The sequence below is a fragment of the Sminthopsis crassicaudata genome, chromosome 2 (assembly GCF_048593235.1).
Source record: "Sminthopsis crassicaudata isolate SCR6 chromosome 2, ASM4859323v1, whole genome shotgun sequence".
Classification (NCBI taxonomy): Eukaryota; Metazoa; Chordata; class Mammalia; order Dasyuromorphia; family Dasyuridae; genus Sminthopsis; species Sminthopsis crassicaudata.
The window spans coordinates 440502547-440524943 of NC_133618.1; the positions used below are offsets into that span (position 1 = coordinate 440502547).

Genomic DNA, 22397 nt, shown 5'->3' on the forward strand with positions numbered 1-22397 from the left:
TCTATATCTATCTGCAAAGCTACCCTTTATTTACTTGGCAGTTGAGGGGTGGGATAGCATGAAGAAGAGGGTGAATTTTACCCTCAAAATGTGTTGGGAAAAGAAGAAGAAAAAAGATAATTTGGATCCATGACAGAAATGTAGCTACCAACCATTTCTTAAATTAAGAGACAATTATACAATGGCAAACTTTCAAATGGTACTTATTATTAGAAAAGTAAAAATAAAAAACCTACTTAGCTAGAACAATGCTTTGATAATATTTAACAAAGGGTTCTATTGATACCTTTTTTTTTTTTACCTGTCATTTCTAGCCTTCCCTTGTAACTACAAGAAAGTTAAGCAAAACTGATGGACTTAGCATGTGTCTATAACAGTGTATGCAGCACCCCAACTCATAGATCCCCACTTCTCCATGGAAAGGAGAGAGTTTATTGCTTCACTTCTGTTCTTTGTCCAAGATTGGTCATTATAATTATGCAGCACGTGGTTTCTTTAAAAATGTTCTTTCCATTTCTGTTTCTGTTTCTTTTTTTGGTTTTCCTATTTTAACTTTGTCAGTTCATAGAAGTCTTCCCATCTTTCTCCAGATTCCCTCTATTAATTATTTAATAGAGTAATAAATATTCCCTTATATTTATAAACTAAAAATTTTTAGCCCTTTCCCAGTCTATAGTCTCACACCATTTTCCAGTTTTTTGTTACCACAAAAACTGCTACTATAAATATTTTGGAAATATATGGGTCCTTCTTTTTGTGGTACAGTGGATAGAATGCTAGACCTGAACTATCAGGAAGGTTGAATTCAAATCCAGACACTTACTAGCTATGTGACCCTACTGGCTGAGGCAGTATTGGGTTGGTTTTTTTCTTGGGGGGAAAGCCTCCTTCTAAGTTGGTCCTTCAGATAACTTCCAACCTTTATTGCCCCATTTGGACCTCAGGGTGAGCAAAGCAGGGCTCTGAGAGCTGGATTGAACTGGGGAAGGTGAGGGTAGGGAGAGACCTGGGCTCTTTCCGACGTGAACTCAGTTTCTCACCGTTTTTTGGGCCTCTGTAAAACCTGGATGATTAATTCTTGCCATATGATTTTAAAGCCCATATAAATATGCATCAATTTTATTATTGTTTTGGGGAAGCTGGTGGGAGTTCTCATTGACCCTTTCCCCATAAGAATTTTAGTCTGTATAAATTTGTATCAATACTATTATTGTTTGGGGAAGCTTATTGATCCGTTTTAATACTAAGAATTATTGCCTTTGGAGCCTCTTTCCTCCAAATTTCTCTTCTCCCCCAAATTGGCAAAGAAGGAAAGATTTTGTAGTTTTTGACTTGGTTGGGGAGGGGGATTGTTTGTGAGCTCACCTGAGAAAGATGCTTTGGGATTCTTTTGGAACCAGAAACAAAAATCACATTTTTTCCCCCCTATATAGTTGGAAAATGATTCAGAGAGGGGTATATGAAATATGTTGAGACAGGCTCATCTCAGAAGTAATGGTGAGAGAACCAGTTATATAAAGACCAGTTAAAGAACTAGGGATGTCTGGCCCGAGGAAGAGAAGGCTCAGAGCTGACATGACAGCTCTTATTGACTATTTGAAGGGCTGTCTTATGGAAGAGAGAATAGCCTTGTTCTCTTTGGCTCCTGAGGGCAGAATGAGGCAAAGAGAGAAGGTACAAGGAAGCCAGTTTCAGCTCTATGTCAGATTTTAACTGTAATGAGCTGTAATGTAATCACAGGGGAATGGGTGGCCTCAGGAGATAGTGAGCTTACTTTCACCTTAGAGGTCTTCTTTAAAAGGAGACTGCCTGACCTTGTCAGGGGTGTAGTAGAAGAGATGCATATTCTGGGGTAGGGGGCAGAAGTAGGGCTATACTCCCCTTTGAGGGCTCTTTCAGCCTGGAGTCATCTTTTCTTTCCATGGATCTTCCCATATGTACGGGTATCCAGGAACTTTGTGGAATTCAGCAGCAAGGGCACAGGGTTCAGGGCCTGCCTCTGCTGTGGTGGTGGGATGGTACCTGGGGGGAAGAGGCATGAGTCTTACTCTGAAATACTGCTGAGGGCAGAACCATGAAGGGGAGAGGGAATTGTTTAGGCTCCTGCATCTGGAAGAATTTCCTAGCAATTAGAGCTGTTCTAAAGTAGAAGAGCACCACTGCCTCTCCCCCCCCCCCCCAAAGTAGAAGTTTTTTGAGTGTGTTTTTTTTTAATCAACCTTTTTATTTATTTATTTATTTTTAAATAATTAGACATTCATTTTTTATGTTTTTGGATTCCAAATTCTCTTTCCCTTTCTCAGACCTTCCTTTACTCATTGAAAAGGCAAACAATACAATCCCCATTATACATGTGGAAATCATGTAAGACATTTCTATATTACCCATTCACCAAACATTTATTAAGCACCTAGTATATTTCAGGCAGTTTGCTCTGCATAAGAGATATACTAGTTAAGCTGTATTCTTTTTTTTTTTCCTAGTTTGAGTTAAATTAAATGGCCAGTGAGATCTCTTCCAACTCTAAAATTCTGTGATGTTCCCTTAGTTTCCCCAGTTGTAAAATGTAATTAGTAATCCCAGTGTTACCTACCCTCACTGGATCATGATTGTGGAAATCCTTAAAAGTATCTAGAATCACAAACAGTTCTGACAGTGATGCCTATTGTACTCATGCATGCATATATAATTATCTGAATTTTATTTTTACCTGCCTGTGTATTGTACAAGTCAATTGTGCTTGGATACATACATACATACGAAGGCATGTTGTTTGTATAGTATATGAAGGGCAGATGGAAGTTCTGCCCTGTTATGTCCCTTGCTTCCGGCTCCTTCCTAACTTCTGGACCAGGGCTTCTGCTCCCTGTTGTCTCCTGACAGCCTGACCAGGTTTGCAAGGCAAATGACTTGTGCCTTGCCAGGTGGGGCTGAGCCAGGGCCTCCTGTGAACTCCAGCCAGCCCCTCCCTGGCTAAAGGAGTAAAGTGGGGGGAGTTTGAAGGACAGAGAGTGTCTTGGGGAGACTATCAAACGAGATAACATGGAAATCATTTTACAAAGCACTAGATTAATGTTAGTTCTGATGATGGTCTCTCCCCCTTGAACCACCATTATTTACCTGCCCTGTACTGACCAAGAGGCTGAAGCCTGGCCTTGGTCCTGGTCTTGCTTGAAATCCTGTGTTCTTTTCATTACACTGTGCCCACCTCCCCAGTATAAATGTGCTCACTGGCTCACACCACACTTCAGCCTTCTTCACAGGAAGAATGATGGGCTGGGATCAGGGGATCCAGTTCTTGTGGTGTGGGCTCAGCTAACTCATTGCCCTCCTCTGAACCTGAGTTTCTCTCTGTAAGGTGAGGGGGTGGGCAGTTTCTAGGGTCACTCCATGTATGACTGAGATTGTCTAGCCGGGTCCCTGCTGAGAGTCTAGACGCAAGGTGACACTGTCAAGGTGACTCCTTTTCTGTGCCTGTGATCTGAAGACTTCCAGGACTGAGAAGGGGTTTCCAGTCCATAAGCTCAGGGTGAGGGGAGATGGCCTAGCTAAACAACCAGAGCAATTTCTTTCCTTCTTCAGATTGATAGGTCAGTCTGGTTTGCAGCTTCCCCTGAGAAACAACATTTATTCTGAAATTGATCTGTTCTTCTGTCCCTTTAATTCATTGGGGTGGTCTTCCTCACTTCTGCTTCTCCATACCTTTCCCCTAGAATTGCCTCTGTTTCTTTGTCTATGTTTTTCTCTTTTTCATGGCTACCTGTCTTTTTCTCTCCTTTTCTCTGTCCTTATCTTTCCATTCTTTTTTGCTTTTGTCCTTTTAGCTCTTTCTTTCCTCCTATCCCTTCCCCTTAGTCTCTTCCCCCCTCCTTCCATTTTATCCCCTCAATATCTCTCCCTGCTCCCATCTTTGCCCTTCTTTCCCTCCCCTTCTTTCCCTTTCCCTTTCCCTCAGTCTCTCTCTCTCTCCCCTCTCCTCTATCTCTTCTCCTCAGTTTCTGTCCCTCTGCTGAGGAATTTCAATCCTCCTAAGCCTAGGGCCCAGGGCCCAAGACCAACTTGAAATTTTATGAGCTGGGCATCATGAGGGAGAGAGACAGGCCTATAATTTACCCCTAATCACAGTACTCTGAATTTGTAGTCCATCTTTCTCAGAGTCTCCATGGACTCAGACATGATCTCATTCATCTGTGAGTGGTACCCATTGTGGGACCAACCTCATGCAGATCCTTCTCCTCCTACCAGACAGGCCATGAGCTTCCCAAGGGTAACCACAACTTAGTCAGCCTGTGCCCACAGGGTGTCAGTAAATGCTTGGCAATTCAACTCACCAGTTCCATTCCATTCACTCTGATTCAATTTGAACTGCACCTACTATGTGCCATATATTGAGCTAGTCTTGAGAAGCTCACTGTTTAGTGAGATTTAGGAGATGGGACATATGTGCCCAATATAAGGCAAGTTAGAACATAATTAAGTGAAGAAAGGGGACCAGACATTGATGACCTGAGAAATCCAAGGTGGATGGGGAGAAGGGGAAGTAGGAAAGAGGTCAGGGAAGAAGGAATATTTGAGCCAAGTCTTAAGGAGAAAATATGATAACAAGCAGAGGTGGAAAAAGGTGACTAAGTTCAGGTAAAGGGTCAAGGTTGGATGTGGGGGTTGGTGATCCAGTTTTTGAAAGCAGAGTACATGAAGGGGAGGGATGGGATCATAAGGGTTGAAAGAAAGATGGTCAGATGAATGGGCAGGGAATCTCTCTACAAAGGGCTCTTTGGGCCTTGCCTACATGGAGTTTACCAAGAGGAGCCATATAATGCCATGATATATGAGCTCTGACCTGAGCCAAATAAAATAAACAGGCAGGGCAGTGGAAAATTGGTTTTGGAGCTGGTACCTGGGTGCAAGTCAGAGGTCTGATTTTATAAGCTGGGAGAACCTGAGCAAGTCATTTAACCTCTGGGTCTCCTCAGTTTTCTTATCTATAAAATAGAGATAATATTTGCAGCTACCTCACAGGGTTGTTGTGAAGAGCAAATGAGATAATATATGTTAATATCTTTTTAAAACCTTAATATCTATTAAGCTATGTAACCAGCAAATCACAACTTCTCTGAGCCTAAATAGTTTTCTTGTATAGATACTGATGGGGCTGGATCTTCCCACTCAAGATTTCTGAGCTTCTGGATAAGCTGTCTTTTCTTGCTTCACAGCCCCATAGTTTTCTTTTTCATGGGTTCCTTGTGCTAAATTACTTGTATTTTTAACTTTGTTTGAATCATGACCTCCTTTAATAAATCCCATGGACTGCGTCTCAGAGTAATTTATTAAGTGTTTGTAAATATACAGAATTATAGAAGTAACCAGTTATATTGAAATGGAGTTATCAAAATGCTAACAAAAACTAAATTCATAGACACCCCCCCCCCCTTGAAATGCATCTATTCTTGGAGCTCAGTCTAAGACTCCCTGATACAATTTAAACCAAAAGCATCTGGGCATTTCTATTACAACAGGCAAATTTCCCCTTATTTTAAATGAAAGGCTGGATTAAAGCATCTCTAAGGTTCCTTTCAGTTCAAGGTATGTCTTCCTTACAAGTCCCAGTGCATAGCAGGTACTTGGTGTTTGTTGATAGGATAATTGATTGCAAGGACTGGTGGGAATTATACTGAGTTTTCCCTCATGATTCAATCACTTGTCTCTTTCTGTCCAGTTAGTTGAGGATCAGAAGGTCACTGGTGACAAGTCAGGAGGGATCAGGGCAAGGTGGTCCCTTCCAAGAACTCCCTCTCCCCAGATGGAAACTATGTGGGAGGGTAGGGGAAAGGAGGAGGATACTTCCCCAAGCAAGTACTCCCCAAAAGCCCCTAGGGGATGCCCTGTTGCTAGGAGACAGGAAGGCTGGTTGGAAGCCGCAATTCTGCCTCTGGCCTCAGAATGACTGAGATGTTTTTTCTCCCAGAATCTAGTGGGTGTGGCAAAGGAGTGGACCAAAAGAAAAGAAAGGTGGGGGAGGAGGAAGGGAAGACGCAGGACCTAATTTTGTGACTCATACTACCAACCCATGTTCTCTTAGTATTTACTATGTTTGAAGCCTTGTACTGGTTCTACGCTAGGCACTGAGGTGATTTGGACCAGCCTACTTGGGGCAGGCCAAATTCTGGATTGCTTTGTTTTAGGATGGGCTATATGACTTTGGGTCTGGCTGGTTTCTAAGCTAGGCTGGGCTCAGCTCTTTGAGGATTAGCTAAAATTTTAATCTGTCCAGTAATAAGCAATGCCATCTCCATTCCAAACCACAGATTTTCAGGTGTCTGTGCCCAGGCCACAGTCAGTTCCTGGGACAGGTCCCAGGCCCTCTCATTTAATTCAAATAACCCTGGACTTGTGCCATATCAGCTCAGAGCTTGGGTTGTGACTCATCAAAGATGGAGGAGCAGAGACTAGGAGATACTCAGGCCATTGGTCCCAGTATTTATTTGCTAAAAATAGTTTCTGTCTAAGCCCAATGGATCTTTGACTTTAGACAAAACTTCTTTTGAATGTGTTAGGTTTAACTGGAGACCCCAAGCTTTTTTGCTCAGCCCCCAGCCTGGTCCCTCAGCTGCCCCTTGGGGATTCATGGTTGGTTAGCAACCCTCAAAGTAGAAAAATCTCTAGCCAACTATCCAGTCCAATCTCCCCATTTTATAGAGGAGGAAACAGAGGTTCAGAGAAGATATTTCTCTGAGATCACATAATGAGTTAGTGGCTGAGCCAGGAGTAAAGCTCCATTCCTGGGTCCCCCCCTTTTTTTGGTAATAATTTTAAAAAATTTTAATATACATTGCTTTATGAATTATATTGGAAGAGAAAAATCAGAGCAAAAGGGAAAATCTATAGGAGAGATAAAAAAGAAGTGAACATAGGATGGGTTAATTTACTTTCAGTCTCCTTAGGTTATTATTATTTTTTTTTTTTGTTTTGTTTTGTTTTTTCTGGATGTAGATGGCATTTTCTGTCCAAAGTCTATTGGGATTGCTTTGGCTCACTGGATTGCTGAGAGGAACCAAGCCATTCATAGTTGATCATGGAACATTCTTGCTGCTATTGTATACAATGTATTCCTGGTTCTGCTTATTTTACTCAGCATCAGTTCATGGAAATCTTTCTAGATTTCTAAGATCACCTTGTTCATCATTTTTACAGAACAATAATATTCCATTTCCTGACAACTTGTTCAGCCATTCTTCAATTGATGGGTATCCACTCCTTTTCCAATTCTTTGCTACCACAAAAAGAGCTGCTACAAACATTTTTGCTACAAACAATTTGTGATTTCCTTGGGATATAGACTCCTGGAGCCCTTTTTGCTAACTTTCCCCTTCCCTCCCTTGTCTTCTGCCCCCTCTGACTACCACCACCATCATTAGAGAGATGAAACCTATCCTTTAAGGATCTGAATAGCATTATGGAAAAAAACCCTGGGCCCAGCATTGAGACCTTTATTTCAAACCCTTGTTCTCTCACTGAGAATCACAACATTCAGAGCAAAAAGACTTTGAGGTCCTCCAGCCTCATCCATACTCCCCCCTTCTAACACTCTTCATTTTACACAGGAGGAAACTGAAGCCCAGAGAGAGGCAGATCAATTTCCCAAAAACCTCTTCCCCCAACCTTCCTTTGTAACAAAGAAATTCAAAAATGCAATAAAACAAAACAAGTCAATACACAGAGAGTCACTCTGGTATGGTAGAAAGACTACTGGCTCTGAAGTCAGGGGTCTTGAGTCAAATTGTAGCTTTTGATGCTCGGGCCTCAGGCTTGTGAAGTTGAGTTTGTATGATCTTGAATAGGTCACTTAGCTTTGGTGGACTTCAGTTTCTTCATCTGTAAAATGAGTTGATCTTAGACTAGATAGACTGAATCACTTCTGATTAGACTTTGGGTCTCCTTTGACATATGAACTTTCATAGAATAACATTTTTATATGCATAAAATAAAATATTTAGAATTGCAAAGGAAAGCAATTATATTGAAGTAAAAATGTAATTCACCTGCTTTAAATAGAGGATCCTGTAATCTTTTGAAATTACCAGTATCTCATCATAAGAGATAGCTCATCCAGCACTTGTGGTCTACTTCCTCTCTTCTCATATAAACACAGAAAAGACAGAACTCTTCCAGGCAGATTTAAATGAAAAAATTATATTGAAGGCCATGTACAGCCCACATGGAAAGTATCTGGAAATCGATACACTGCTTAGTCAGGCAGGGCTGGGGCAGCAGCTTAAAGATGGATGCGTCCATCAAATAGGGAAAAGGAAAGATCAGTTCTGTCAGGAGCCACAGACTCCATTTGTATACAGAGTCTGCCTTGGTTTGGAAATTAGCTTTCACTTGTGGAGTTGGTTTCAAAACTGTCTAGTGATTTTCACTTTTTGTTGTTGTTTATTTGCTTGTTTTTTGTTTTTTGTTATTTTTTCCTTTTTTGATCTGATTTTTCTTGAGCAATATGATAACTGTGGAGATAGGTTTAGAAGAATTGCACATGTTTAACTATATTGAATTACTTGCTGTCTAGGGGAGGGAGGTAGAAAAATATGGAACACAATATTTTGCAAGGGTGAATGTTGAAAAATTTTTGCATGTATCTTGAAAATAAAAAAAGCTACTAAAGGGAAAAATAAAATAAAAAGATTTAAAAAAACATTCTTCAAAACTGTCTAGTACATAGGGAGTCTGTATAAATTATCATGGTCAGGTGAGCAATAGGTAGAAAGAAAAATATTAAGGTTCCTAAAGTGAAACACTAAGCTCTAACTGGCTCAATAATTTGGTTAGGACAAAAAGGGGACTTGAGAGGATTGGGCCCCAATCCCAGTTCTTAGCTGTGTGATTGTAGGCAAGTTTTTTTACTCTAAGGCTAAGATGCCGCCAGTGCTTCCTTAAAAACAAGGGTCATGATCTCTGCTTTCCTTCCGTAATGTTGTGAGAATCCATTGTAGAAATACTTTGTGATATCAAGCAAGGTACTAATGTGAGGTGGCCCTGGGTCCTGAGTATAATATCTGTAGAATACAGTCTTTAGAACATTATGTCCAGCTGGGATGCTTCTAGTCCAAAACAGAGAGGCATACCAGCAGAAGATTGGCCACTTTGTTATTAAGTTGTGTCGAGTCTTTGTGACCCCATTTGGGGTTTTCTTGGCAAAGGTATTGGAGTGGTTTGCCATTTCCTTCTCTAAATCGTTTTACAAATGAGGAAGCTATGGTAACACGGTTAAGTGACTTGTCCAGAGTCACACAGCTAGAGTCTGAGGCTAGATGAATCTTACTGACTCCAGGTCCAACACTCTGTTCTCTGGGCCACCTAGCTGTCCCAGGTTGAGCCTGAGATTGTGAATTTTTCTACCAGAACAGTGAGTGAAACTGTTTTACTAAGGTCAGTCAGTTAAATTCAATAATTATTTACTAAGTGCTTACAGTGTGCCAGTCAATGGACTAAGCTAAGGTGTATAGAAGAAGTGCTCTACCTTGAATAGATAGTGTTTTCCCCAGGGTAATCACAAATCTTTCATATATTATTATTATCATCGCATTTTTATCTTATTTGATGGGATTCAGAGAGAAATAATCATTGGACAAGTTACAATCCTATTACTGTTTTATATTTAATGTTCTGTGGACTACAGAGCAGGTGAATAAAGTAATTATTTCTTGTAATCAAATAAAACAGTTGTGATGTAAATTCCTGTTCTCTAAGCTCAGAACATGTCAGTAGGGACAGCTCCAGTACCAGATGGGACAGTGGAGATGATATGTACTTCATCTTCTTCCCACATGGCTTTGTGTCTACCACCGAGTCTCTATATTTTGAAATTTATTCATTCCACTGAATTTGGAAATTAGAGTATTCAATATGGTGACATCTGTTAAAAATTATTGTCATCATTCATTCATCCAACAAACATTTTTAAGTGGTTAGGTGCAGGACATAAAAAGACAAAATCAAAATTGTTCCTGTCATCAAAAGTAGCTTACATCTATTGAGTGGGAGAGAGGGAGAACAACATGTACACTTATAAGCAAATGCAGAACACTAACAAAGTAAACATTAGGTAATTTTCCAGAGCAGCAGGAGAATGCTGGATAAAGGCATGGATACCATGTTCAATTTGCTTGGAGAGTTAGCTAACATATTGGTTAATAAAGATCCAAAAGGATCTTGAGAGACTAGAGCATTGAATTGAATTGAGTGAGATGAACATCAGTGGGAATAAATATAAAGTTTACATTTGAATTAAAAAAACTCAACTTCACAAGTATAATCTAAGGGAAGATTGGTTAGACAGCATTTTGTGGCTAATCTGAAAGAGATCTGGAATTCTTAATAAACTGCTATCTCAATGAGTCAGCAATGTAATATAGGAGCCAAAAGTCACTGCATTCTTGGCTGGATTGAGGAAGATATAGCTTCCAGCTATCAGGAGATGATAGTCATTCTTTACTGTAGTCTAACCACATTTGGGATATTGTGTTTAGGTCTGTCAGTCTCAGAAGGCTCCAAGAAGTTAAGAAGTAACCACAATGTAAAAGGACCTTGAATCTTTTATCATGTGAGGATCTTTTGCAAGAAATGGGGATATTTACCCTGTAAAAAAGAAGATTCAGGGGAACAGGAAGTCATCTTCAAGTATTTGAAGGGCTGTGCTGTGCAAGAGGGATTCTCTTTGCTGTGTATAATCTCAGAGGGCAGAGTAAGAAGCAAAAATTGAAAAGAGGAAAAATTTTGGCTTGCTGTCGGGGGGAAAAAACCAATTTCCTTCCAATTAGAACTATTCAAAATTGGGCTGGCTTGTTTTGGGGAGCTAGATGGTTCCCCAAACACTAGACTTAGAATCAGGAAGATTCATTTTCCTGAGTTCAAATCTAGTTAACCCTATTTGCTTCAGTTTCCTCATCTGTAAAATGAACTGGAGAAGAAAATGGCAATTCACCCCAGTCTCTTTGCCAAGCAAACCCCAAATGGGATCATAAAGCATTGGACACAATTGAATGACAAAGACAAATTCCCCCTTTTTGGAGGTTTTCAAGGACAGGTTGGATGACTTATTTATTGGTGGTGTTTTTTAGGAAATGGGTAGGGTTAAAGGAATGCTTGGGGACCTTTCCTATTCATAAATCTTGAAAGTATTTAACTATCATCTAGGTCAAAACCTTTAATTTACAGGTTTCCAGAGAAACAAAGGGATTTACCTAAGTCCACTTCAACAACATTCTCCAAACATTTTCTTCAGTGTCTGCTCCATATTAGGCAAAGGAGTAGTGTGGAATATTGGATGGTGACAAGAAGACCTGGGCTCTCGTCTCAGAGGAAGTCCAACCTTTACTAGTAAAGGAGATTTCCTCAAAGGGGAATGAATTCCCATGCCAATGAAATGACAATTCCAGTTCCACTTTCTCTTCTTCTCCCTGTTTGCAAAGGACCGTGGATTCAAGGATTAAAACAAATCATCCCCTGACCACCAGGAGTTTCTATTATGTTGTGACATTACAACATGTCCAGAAATAAGTATTTTGGTTATTCAGCCATTTCAGTTATGTGTGACCCCATTTGGGGTTTTCTTGGGAGAGATACCAGAGTGATTTGCCATTTCCTTCTCCAGCTCATTTTACATGAGGAAACTGAGCCAAATAGTGATTTGTCTAAGGTCACACAGTTAGTGTCTGAGACTGGATTTTAAATCCGTATTGCTGACTCCAGGCCAGGAACTCTATCCATTGTGCTACCTAGCTGAGTTGTCCATAAACATATACAAATAAGTATAATATAAGAAAAATTGAGGGTAAAGAGGGCTTTATAGAGGAGGGGACCCATAAGTTGATCCTTTAAGTTGAGAGCAACTATGGTTTGATGTCAAAAACAAAGAAAAAACTCCAACTTAACTAAAGATTAGAACTCTTAAGAAAGGATATGGATTGCTTCAGGGAGTAATGGGTCTGTCATCCTTGAAGATCTTCAGACAAAGTCTAAATAATGACCACTTGTTAGGTGTGTGGCAGTGATGGCAGTTAGATGACATCATACTCCGACTTTGGGGTCAGGTAGACTCATCTTTCTGAGTTAAAATCTGGCCTCAGACACTCACTAGCTCTGTAATCCTGGGCAAGTCACTTAACCCTATTTGCCTCTGTTTCCTTATCTGTCAAATGAGCTGGAGAAGGAAATGGCAAACCTCTCCAGTATCTCTGCCAAGAAAATCCCAAATGGGATCACGAAGAGTCAGTCATGACTAAACAGTGACAATAGTGGGGATTTCTCTTGAGTGTCAGATTAGATGGCCACTGAGACCTTCCACCTCTGAAAAATTCTGTGAAGGAGTGCACAAAAGTGACAGGCAGGAGATAGAATTTGAAGACTGGCTAGTTCATCTTGGCTGGAACAGGAGTCTGTTGGATAAGGTAGTGAGTGAGTAGAGAGTTCATGTTGTGAAAGGACTTAAACTCTAGACCAAGGAGTTTATATTCTATCCTGTCAAAATGGGAAGTCTCTGAGGGATTGTTTAGTAAGAAAGGAACCTGGTCAGATTTGTGCCCTAGGAAGATAGATTTTTTTAGGGGCAGATATACTGGCAAAAGTACTGGATTTGAATTAATTCACATGAACTGGGTTCAGCTTTCACCTTATACAGGCACTTGATTTTTCTAAGCTTTAGTCTCTTTGTCAGTTAAAAAGGAAAGGCTTAGACTAGCCAATCTCCAAGATTCTTTGCTGGGTTGAATCAATCTGTGGTTCACTGGTTTCTGTGGAAGATTGGAGAGGGGAGAGAATGGAGGCTATGAGAGAAGTCTCATTGATGAAGGCCTGAACAAAGATGGAGATAACTGACTGGATATGGTGAAGTGAGGAAAAGGGAGGAGAGATGGGTGACTCTGAGGATGTGAAACATGGGCGACCAGGGACAATCATATGAGTGTGTGGTCTTAGGTACCTTTAGTCTCTGAATCTGTGTTTCTGCACCTTATTTCCCTTCAAGAAATGAGAAAGACCAATTGAGTGTTCAGTCATGATTCTGAGAGTGATAGGCTTACTCCTTGAAGGGGGTTGTTGTTAGGGAAGGCTTTCTGGAGAAAAAGAAAGGAAGTGGTGCTCTGGGTCATGAAAGAAGCTGGAGAGACACAGAAGATGTAAGAAAGGGAATAAAACAAGCAAAAGTTTGAAAGCATATTAGGAGGGAGTAGGGAGAAGCCCAACCCAGGCTTGTTTCTCTGTTTATTCATGAAAACACTTCTGTCTTCATTGTAAACACACCTTGAACACCCACCTGGCTTGTATACCACACATCCTCATCCTCCCCTCCCTTCATTCAGTGCCTTCTTTTAGGCTTGTTGAACCCAGAAAAGGAACCCAAGACATTGTTGAGGATGAGGAAGGTGGTTCTTCTGCCTGACCACCACCCTTATTATTCTCAGTCTAATATAATGAATTGGGAGTCAAGAGAGCATTATTACTACCTTGCTGTGTGACCTTAGTCAAGTCACTTTTCTCTGAGTCCCAGTGTTAATAAAATAGAATAAATAAATAAAGTAAATTTTAAAAAATAATGTCTGTAAAATAGAGAGAATGATGCTTACCTAGTCATCCTCACAAGGCTGTGGTGAGACTCAAATGCCATTGAGCAATACCTTGGTGGTGTAGTTAGAGCCTTAACAGCTCAAGAAGGAGAGTTAGTTGGGAAAGGCTTCCTAGGGCATGTGGACAAAGCTTTGAAAGAGGGTTGGCTGAAGGGAGGAGGGCCATGATCCTTTCAGAGAAGACAGCAGAGGCGAGAGCTTGGCTTGTAAGGGCTTGGGGCCCAGCTTTACTCCAGCTGGTGTGTCTCTTCCTAGATGTCTGGGGGATTTGATGGCTGGAAGCGTGGCTTGCTTAGGTTGGAAGGAGTTGGAGGGAGTGGGATGAGTGCTCGGGTACCTAGGGCCTCACTTCCCAGGTGGGATTGTAGTAGCAATGAGGGTGAGTCATAAAGAGTGATTCAAAGCTTCTCCCACCCCTTCCTGCAGGGCTCCTGCAGAACTCAGTGGGACAGAACTTCAGAAATGAAGAGGAGAGATAAAAGAAATGGAGAACAGCAGAGAAAGGCAGCACAGATGTGAAGTACTAGGTGACTTTTATTCTTACTGTAGGATTTTCTGGGGTGGGAGGAAGAGAAATGAAGGAGAGACAGAAGCAGAGAGACAAGGAGCCTTTAAGTAGATGGCTGAAGTCCATTCCAAATGATTCTGAAAGATCTAGAGATCCAGAGCTGGGGAGAGGCAGAATGAGATTACAGGAGAGCTGTGGAGGAAGATAGAGTCAGAGCTCTGAAGGAGGGTAGAAAGTCAGATCACGGAGCTGATGCAGCCTGCACGTGGCCAGCTTCCCTTTGGGCTGGGCTGGGCCGGGCCACCGAGTGCCTGCGGAGCCGGGGATGGGGGGAGGTGGGAGGGAGGGGAAAAGGTTGGCAGCGTGTCCAGCACCAGGCCCCCAGGGCTGTGGGCTGCGGGCACATCGCCCAGCTCCCTGAACAGGCTGAGCTGCTGCGACTGCAGTCAGCATCAATCACCCTCCCCGCCAGTGGGGGAACAGTGAACGGGGAGCAAGCGGGGGTGTCTGAGAGCTGAGCCTGCTCTGCAGAGGGAGCTCCCCTCCTCCCCCGCCCTTGAGAGGGGGCAGCCCCCAACCCTGGAGAAGAACTGAGCCAAGAGGTCTTTCCCCTCCCCTCCCAGGATGGGGATGGCCCAGCCCCAGGTAGGAATGGTGGCCCAGCTGGGGAGGTGACTTGCTGTGAGTAAGCAAATGGGATCCCCAGTGGGCCTGCAAAGCTCTGGAGGAAGCGTGTGGGGAGGTTGGAGTTTGCTGGCTGTGGGGGAGGGGGGAGAATTCTGCCTCCTTTTTTTCTGCCCTTTACTATCTGTTTCCCAATCCCCTTGTCCATCTCTTGAGTGTGCTAGGTTAGGGTTGCTGCAAGAGGGGAAGATTGGACAGGGTCCTTACTCTACTGATGGAGCCTGGGGTCTGGAATGAAGCCTGGCCAGGTGCTGTGCTCCCTAGGTCTTGTCCTTCATGTTAAAGGTTCAGAAACTCAAGAGTAATCTGGCTTCTAAGTCCTAAGAATTTTATTTTATATTGAACCCAGTGGGTCTGCAGGCCTGAGCCCTCCCAGGATCCCTTCCCCTTTTATCTTTCCCTTCTTTCTCCTGGTCAGTCCTTCTCAGTCCTCTTCCTTCCTTCTCTTTTACTTTCTATTTCACACTGGGTCTTCCCGTGGTTCCTCCCGTGGACATTGGTCCTAGTGCTTGGTGGGGGAGGTGGTTGGTTAGGGACCCCACATGGGTTATCAAGGGGCACAGAGTGAGGAGGACCGATGGAGTCGGTAGAGGCCATTGATATGGTTGTGGAAAGAATACTGGAGCTGGAATTGGCAGCCTGGCATTTCAATGCTAGTTCTGATGGGATTAGATGAAATAATCATTAAGCTCTGGCATGCTGTAATTTTGCCATTCAGGCTTTGCCAGTCAGTCAGGCTTCTCTTAACCAGTCTGTTTTTCTTGCAAGGACCTCAGACTCTGCCCTTAGCACTCCCCCACCATATGGCATCTTTGGGTTCAATCTCAGGTTTGCTTGATTGAGTGCTTTCTCTCTTCTCTTCTTTCTCTTTTCTCTCTGTCTTCTCTCTCAGTCTCTTCTCTCTTTTTTTTTCCTCTTGTCTCTTCTCTATCTCCTCTGTCTCCCTCTCTTCTCTCACTCTTTTTGTCTTTCTTTTCCTCCTCCCTTTTCTCCCCCCCTTTTTCTCTCTTTTTCCCCTCCCTTCTCTCTCCCCCCCTTTTCCTTCCTCCCCTCATCCTGCCCCCTCTTCCCACCCCTTCCGTATCTTCTCTCTGTCTCTCCTTTCTCTCAAAGATGAAGGCCTCTGGGAAAGGCAAATTTTCCTACAGTCTCCTCGATGTTGGGTGGACACATCTTTGCCCCACCCAGAAATGACCCCCCCCAAAAAAAAAAAGGATCAGTGGTAGGGGCCTTAAAAGGCCAAGGGTAGTCCCCCAGAGGAGTCCAACGCGAGAGTTCAGTGTCCTTAGCCCTGAACCAAAGATAACAGAGGAGGCTGTGTGCCCATGGCCAGATGGAGCCTGCACTAGAGCCAGTGTGTGCCAACCTCCTCCCCATGGGTCTGTTGGCCCTGGGAATAGATGGGTGCTGCACAGTATCCAGGCCCAGCCCTGAGCCTCTTTGCCTGGCAGACTTGAGTTTACCAGCTGCTGAAGTATCATCCCCGGTAGTGATAGAACTTGTTATATTTTTTCCCAAGTTTCCCATTCAGCATCTCAGACCCCCTGTGAGGCAAGCAGTGTAAGAATGATTGTCCCCATTTTACAGAAGAAGAAATCAAGGCCCAAAGAAGTTTTCCACTTACAGAGTTAACAGATAAGCCTTGGGTTTAGAATCTAAGTCTCCAGACTCCCAGCCTAGTCAAATAACAATATAAAGCCACATTTCTGTAGACTTCTAAGGTTTACAAAGCTTTTTCTTCTCAGATGAAGAAAAAGGTTGTGAGGGTTATGTGCATGCTCATCCAGGCAATGCTGTGTATAGAGGGCTCAGAAGAGCTGAGTTTGAATTCTCTCTCAGACACTAACTGTGTGACCCTGAGTAAATCCCTAACTTAATTTCCTCATTTATGAAATAAAGATAATAACAACACTATCTATATCACAGATTATCATAAGGCTCAAATAAGGTAATATATGTAATTTATAAGTCTTAAATATGGTTTATTGTGTTATTAATTGCTTGATAGAGATATACAAAGGTGAGGTTGGCAATGACAATATAGTATTAATTATAGTTCTTACGATGGTCACTGTTGTGACACATGTGAGATAAAACAGCAGCAGATAGGTGTTTGACCATCAGCTCTACTTATTTCTATTCCCCATGTGACCTTGAACGACTCACCTCTGTCTGGATCTTTGAAAATGTATGAGATGAGAGAGGTAGATGATAATTTCTAAGGTTTTTTTCAACTTAGAATTATCTGATCAAATGTAGCAGCATATTGTCCAGACCCATCGATGTTATTTGGTGCTTAACCAAACCCTAATTTGTACTGTGTGTTTGGGGGGGTAACATCTCATGTGATTTAAGATGATGAATAGCATAAGATACTATCTATCATCCTTGTCCCCTCCTAGGTAATAATGGGGAACATTTGCAGGGAAGTAGGGAGGGTGCATTCCTTTTCAATCAATAGCATTTATAAATGTGCTCTGAGAAGTTGGGAGATTCTATATCTATACACTTGGGTAGAAAGCTCTTTACAAACCTTCCAGTGCTATCTATGTAAATGTTAGCTATAATTAGCTAGCATTTCAGGCTACAGAGACAAAGATGAAATCATCCCTGTGCTCCTGACACATTTTATCAGGGATGACAACATGTCTTCCTGTGTGTATACAAGCATTTACACAATAAACACATATGAATAATTTAATTTAATTTAAAAAACAAAATAAAATAAAATAGGGGAGGAGGAGGATCAGGGGGAGACTTTCCATAGAAGATAAAGCTTGAGTTAGGACCTGAAGGAAGAAAGAAGAGGATTCTGTGAGGTGGAGGTGGAGGGAGTGCATTTTAGGAATGGGAAACAGTGGAAAGACATAGAAAGGGGAGGTGGGATGCTGTGGATGAAGAAGAGTAAGAAAGTTATTTGACCTTCTTTGGTTAGAGATCGATTGTGAAGGATTTAAAGAGATACAGAGGAGATAATTTTATCCTGGGGCCAATAGGGAGACAGAGCAGCTTATTGAGTAGGGGAGTGACATGGTCTGACACATACTTCAAGTAAACCATTTTGTGAACTCTATTTGAGATGGAGTGTAGTAGAGAAAGACTTGAGGCAGGAAGAACAGCAGAGGGGCTTTGTAAGGGTCCAGGTGAGGCTGGAAAATGGAGACTGGGGAGGTCTGTGGGGTTTCGGAAGAGGCAGGGGTTTGGGGGAGAGGCGCTAAGCTCTTTCGCTTTCTGTCTCAGCAGATGAGGCAGCCCTTATCACATATCAAAGCTCCTTCTTTTGATTGTGGACTAGAGAAAAGAACACTAGAGGAATGACTTGTCCAGATTTACCCAGTGAGTTCTTGGAGGAGGCAGGCTTGAACTCTGGTGTGCTGGCTTTAAGTTCAGAGCTCCTCCATCAGCCTCTGCTGCTTCTCTGTACCATACCACATGGCCAATGCAGCATCTTGTCCTGAGAGCAGTGACCTTGGAGTTAGGAGACCTGAGCTTCTGTCTCAGTTTAGCTCTTCCACCCTAAGCAAATCTTTTCTTTACCTGGGTTACATTTTCCTCATCTTAAAAAAGGAATAATGATTTCACCACCTAACATCACAAAGTTGTCAAGAGAAGCAAAGATTTACATATGTAAAACACAATATAAATAGGAAGCGTTATTTTTTAAATAAACCTTGGTTTTGGTATCTCTCTCTCTTTTTTTTTTTTTTTTTTTTTTTTTTTTTTGCATTACCCTCATTTCTCAATATACACCACCTCTCTTTCCCAGACAGCTATTCCTTAAAATAAAGAATACAAATGAGGAAAAACAACAACAACAACAGTTCAGCACAATTAACCAGTACATTGAAAGAGACTGTTATCTACTGTGTTCCCCAATATAGTTCTCTGCTGCCCCATCCCCCTACCAGGCAGAGAGGAAAGGACCTTTTTTATCTCTTTTTTGGAGGCAAGCATAGTCATAATTTCACAGCTTTGAGTTTCAATTGTGGCTTTGTTGTGCTTTCCATTTATCTTATAGTCATTGTGTACGTTGTTGTCCTGGCTCTGCTTACTTCACTCTGCATCAGTTCTTACAAGTCTTCCTGTGTTCCTCTATGGTTGCCATTTCTCAATAATATTCCATTACATTTGTATACCACAGTTGGTTTACCTAGTAATTGGGCATATACTTTCCTCCCAATTCTTTGCTACTATAAGTATTTTGGTGAATATGAGACTTTTTTATTTTACCTTTTACTTCCTTGAGGAAGTAAAAGTAAAAAAAGAAATTACTGCCTTGAGGCATATGTCCAGCAGTAGAATATCTGGGTTAAAGGGTATGGACATATTAATCATTTTCTGAGAATATTTCCAAATTGCTTTCCTGAATAGAGCAATTCACAGCCTTACTAAGTGCATATTAGCTGGTCTTCCTTGGCTGGCTCAACATTGATTATTCTCTTGTCCTGTTGGACAATTTTCTGGGTTCTAGGGGAAATTTCAGATTTGTTTTGATTTGAAATGTGGTCTCATAATCTGTACTAATCACCTACTCTCTCCAAGTAGTGGGTAGAGTTCTGGCCCTGGAGTCAGGAGGATGTATCTTCCGGATTTCAAATCAGGCCTCATACAAGTACTAGCTGTGTGACCTTGGGCAAGTCATTAACCATGTCTGCCTCAGTTTCCTCATCTGTAAAATGAGCTGAAGACAGAAATAGCAAACTGCTCCAGTATCTTTGCCAACAAAAGCCCAAATGGCGTCACAAAGGATCAGACGGGACTGAAAAGCAACTGAACAATAGCAGTTTTCTGCAAGGCTAAGTGCTTCCACTTAGTTTAAGTGGAAGAAGCAAAGGTGAAGAACCTTTGAACCTTGTTTTCAGGGAGCTTACAGTCTAGAAAATATTTCTTTAATGATTGAGGCTACTTTCGCATCCTGAGTTGTGGAGTAGAGAGACTTTAGGTTATTTAGGACATTGAGGCTATTTTTGTGAAATGTAGAATGCAAACTGTTTGAGGGAAAGGATAGATGCTTTTGTATTTGTGGTGCCTAGAACAAAGTGGTAGCTTAATAAATGTCTATTGAATGAATGTATATGAATTTTTCCCCTTCTGTCTAAAGTGGAAATTGGACAGGATTGGGTAGCCTGAGTCTCAGAGTTATTCATTTATTTATGTATTGCTAGATCTTTACAAAATAAATTTGGGCGTTTCCCCAGTTCTCTGTAATTTGGTTCTCTCTGCTCACATTGAAGTACAAAGAGATGTTTATGGGTTAACCATGAGTTCTGGGTTCAAACTTATCTTTCACTGAAGATTCTAGGTCTTGGGATTGTTGTTGACAAAAGTTCCCTGTTATGAGGTTGTATAAAAGTTTGATTTCTATCCAGTTGAACCAACATTTCATATTCACTTATATGCCAGTCTAAGGGTGTACAGTTGTAATTAATGTGCCATTTAAGGTGTGTATGGATGGGGATATAAGGAGGGATGGTTGTTTCAAAGAACTTATCCTTCTTTCACTGAGGGCACCCCATAGCAAGATGGTGAAATGCATTTGCATTGATCTATGTGCCCAGTCACAGGCCTTAGGAAAAGTGAGGGTCAAAGAGAAGCGAGAGTGTTAGTTCTGTCCCTGTGGAAAAAGCAGACTGGCCACAGAATGAGAATGAACCTGAAACCAGACTTTAGTCTGAAGTGTGAAGTGTGCAGGCTATTTTTGGATGAGACTGAGAGATGGACCTTTTATTTTGGCTGGTGGGTACAAACTTAGAAATTAGAAAGTCCAGCCATGAATAGAAAGAGCCAAACTTGGTAGTAAAGAGCTGCTATATCCCTTCCTTTCTAAATTGCCATGGAGAGTGCCACGTAGGGTCTGTGGGGTTAGTAGATGGGACCAAGTAGGACTGTTGGGAAAATCTGTCACTTTACTTAATATTACCATATCCTTTTTCTGACCCCCTCTCCTCACTCCTACCCACCGGGCACAGAGCTGTAACTGGCAACTGTGGCTATATTAAGTTGAATGGGGATGGGGAGAAGGACCTGTGTGTATAATAAGACCAGCACTTGTAGGGTGCAGTCACACTCAGAGAGGTTAGTCCCTGGTGCCCCAGTTGCATAGCTGGGAAAGGTACAAGTGTGACAGTGAGCCCTGGGAGAGGGGTGCTTGTGCTGTGGATGTTGGGCCCTGATGGGGGGCTGTGAGGTACGAGACTGCCTGCTATTAATGGTGACTTATCAGTTGTAAGTAACAAGACACAGCCCAAATCCTACCTTTAGCTAGAAACCTTTCCCAGCCCTGGTGCTATTGAGAGCACATTACATTCATTGAGTCTCTGTGTATCTTGTATGTATCTGAGTATTTACATGTTATTTCTCCCATCAGAATGTAAGCTCTTTGAGGGCAGGGACATGACAGCGTTTGTCTTTCGCTGTGTCCTCAGTGCTTGACCAAGTTCTAAGGGCTCAATAAATACTTGTCGACTGACTGAAGGAATACCAGTGCTGTCAAGCCCTCTAAATTTGGGTCCTCTCGGGCCGAGGAGTAGTAATTACTGACCTTTTACACAACTAGTTCATAAGGAAATCTTTATTCTCCAGGTAGAGAGGGAATACTGAGGCCCTGAGGAGAAAAATAACCTGGCCAAGGTCACTCAGTAAGTCAGTGACCGGGCTGGGATTGACAGAACCCAAGTCCTCTGGTTGTCAGGATGAGGTTCCTTATCCTTCCTCTGGGAGAGCTTGTCACCATGAACTAGAAAAGCATTCATTCTGTCCCAGAGGCCTTAGGCTAGGAGTCCTGCCTGTCGGCTTAAGGGTCTGTCCTTTGCTAACCTGTTTCTGTGTCTTTTCTGTCCCTCCCTGTGACTCTCCATCTGCCTCCATCTGTCTCTTCCCCTCCCTCCATCTGTGGCTCCTGCCCCTCCCGACCCTCTATTGCCATCCTTCCCATGCCTCTTGCTCCCATCTTGTGCCCTCACTTATGCCTGCTCAGGCTTGCTGGTCACCATGACAATGGAGACAGGTCCTGAAGCTGAGGTGAAGAAAGCACAGGAAGACCCTCCACCCCAACCCCCACAGCAGCTTGAAGCCTCAGCCTCTCAGGCCCCCGCCACCGCAGCCCCCACGGGCCCTGCTGGCCATCCTGAGGCTAACTCCAACGAGAAGCAGGGCACCCAGCCTGATCCCAGGCACTCGGAGCAGGTGAGTGTCCTGATTGCCAAAGGGGCCTTACTGTGTGCCTGGACTGGCCACAGGTCCTTCCTCCAAACCCCATGGCCAGCAGAGATGCTGAAAATACAAATTTCCTGCTCTGTGTACCAGTTCTCCTCAAGCCTGCCTACCTTGGCTTACTGAACTAGTCACTGGAAACAATTCAAATCAGGCTAATTCAATGAAAATAAACTCAATTCCTAGAAGATCAGAAGTGGGAGGGGCCCTAGAGATCATTGTTTTCCCAAATAAGGAAACTGAGACCCAGAGAGTAGAAGGGATATTTAGTCCAAGGTCACAGAGTATCATTGGTGAGACTGGGATAAGGAATAATATATGATTATATAAATATAAAAGTTTAAGATTTTCTAAAGCACTTTACATGCCTCACC

The 22397-nt window shown here is 42.4% G+C and overlaps 1 protein-coding gene across 20 annotated transcripts in view; it reads left to right on the top strand.

The window, feature by feature from the left end:
- The window catches only part of EPB41L1 (erythrocyte membrane protein band 4.1 like 1), a 99312-nt gene that overhangs the window by 24874 nt on the left and 52041 nt on the right, over positions 1-22397 (top strand). For 12 of the 20 annotated variants that reach the window (XM_074292539.1, XM_074292545.1, XM_074292544.1 and 9 more), the window contains exon 2: positions 21788-21996. The exons of the other annotated variants lie outside the window; for them this stretch is intronic. In XM_074292539.1, coding sequence (XP_074148640.1) covers positions 21802-21996 — 195 coding nt within the window. In that variant the 5' untranslated portion in view covers positions 21788-21801. The remainder of the gene's footprint in view (positions 1-21787; positions 21997-22397) is intronic. 20 annotated transcript variants of the gene reach the window in all.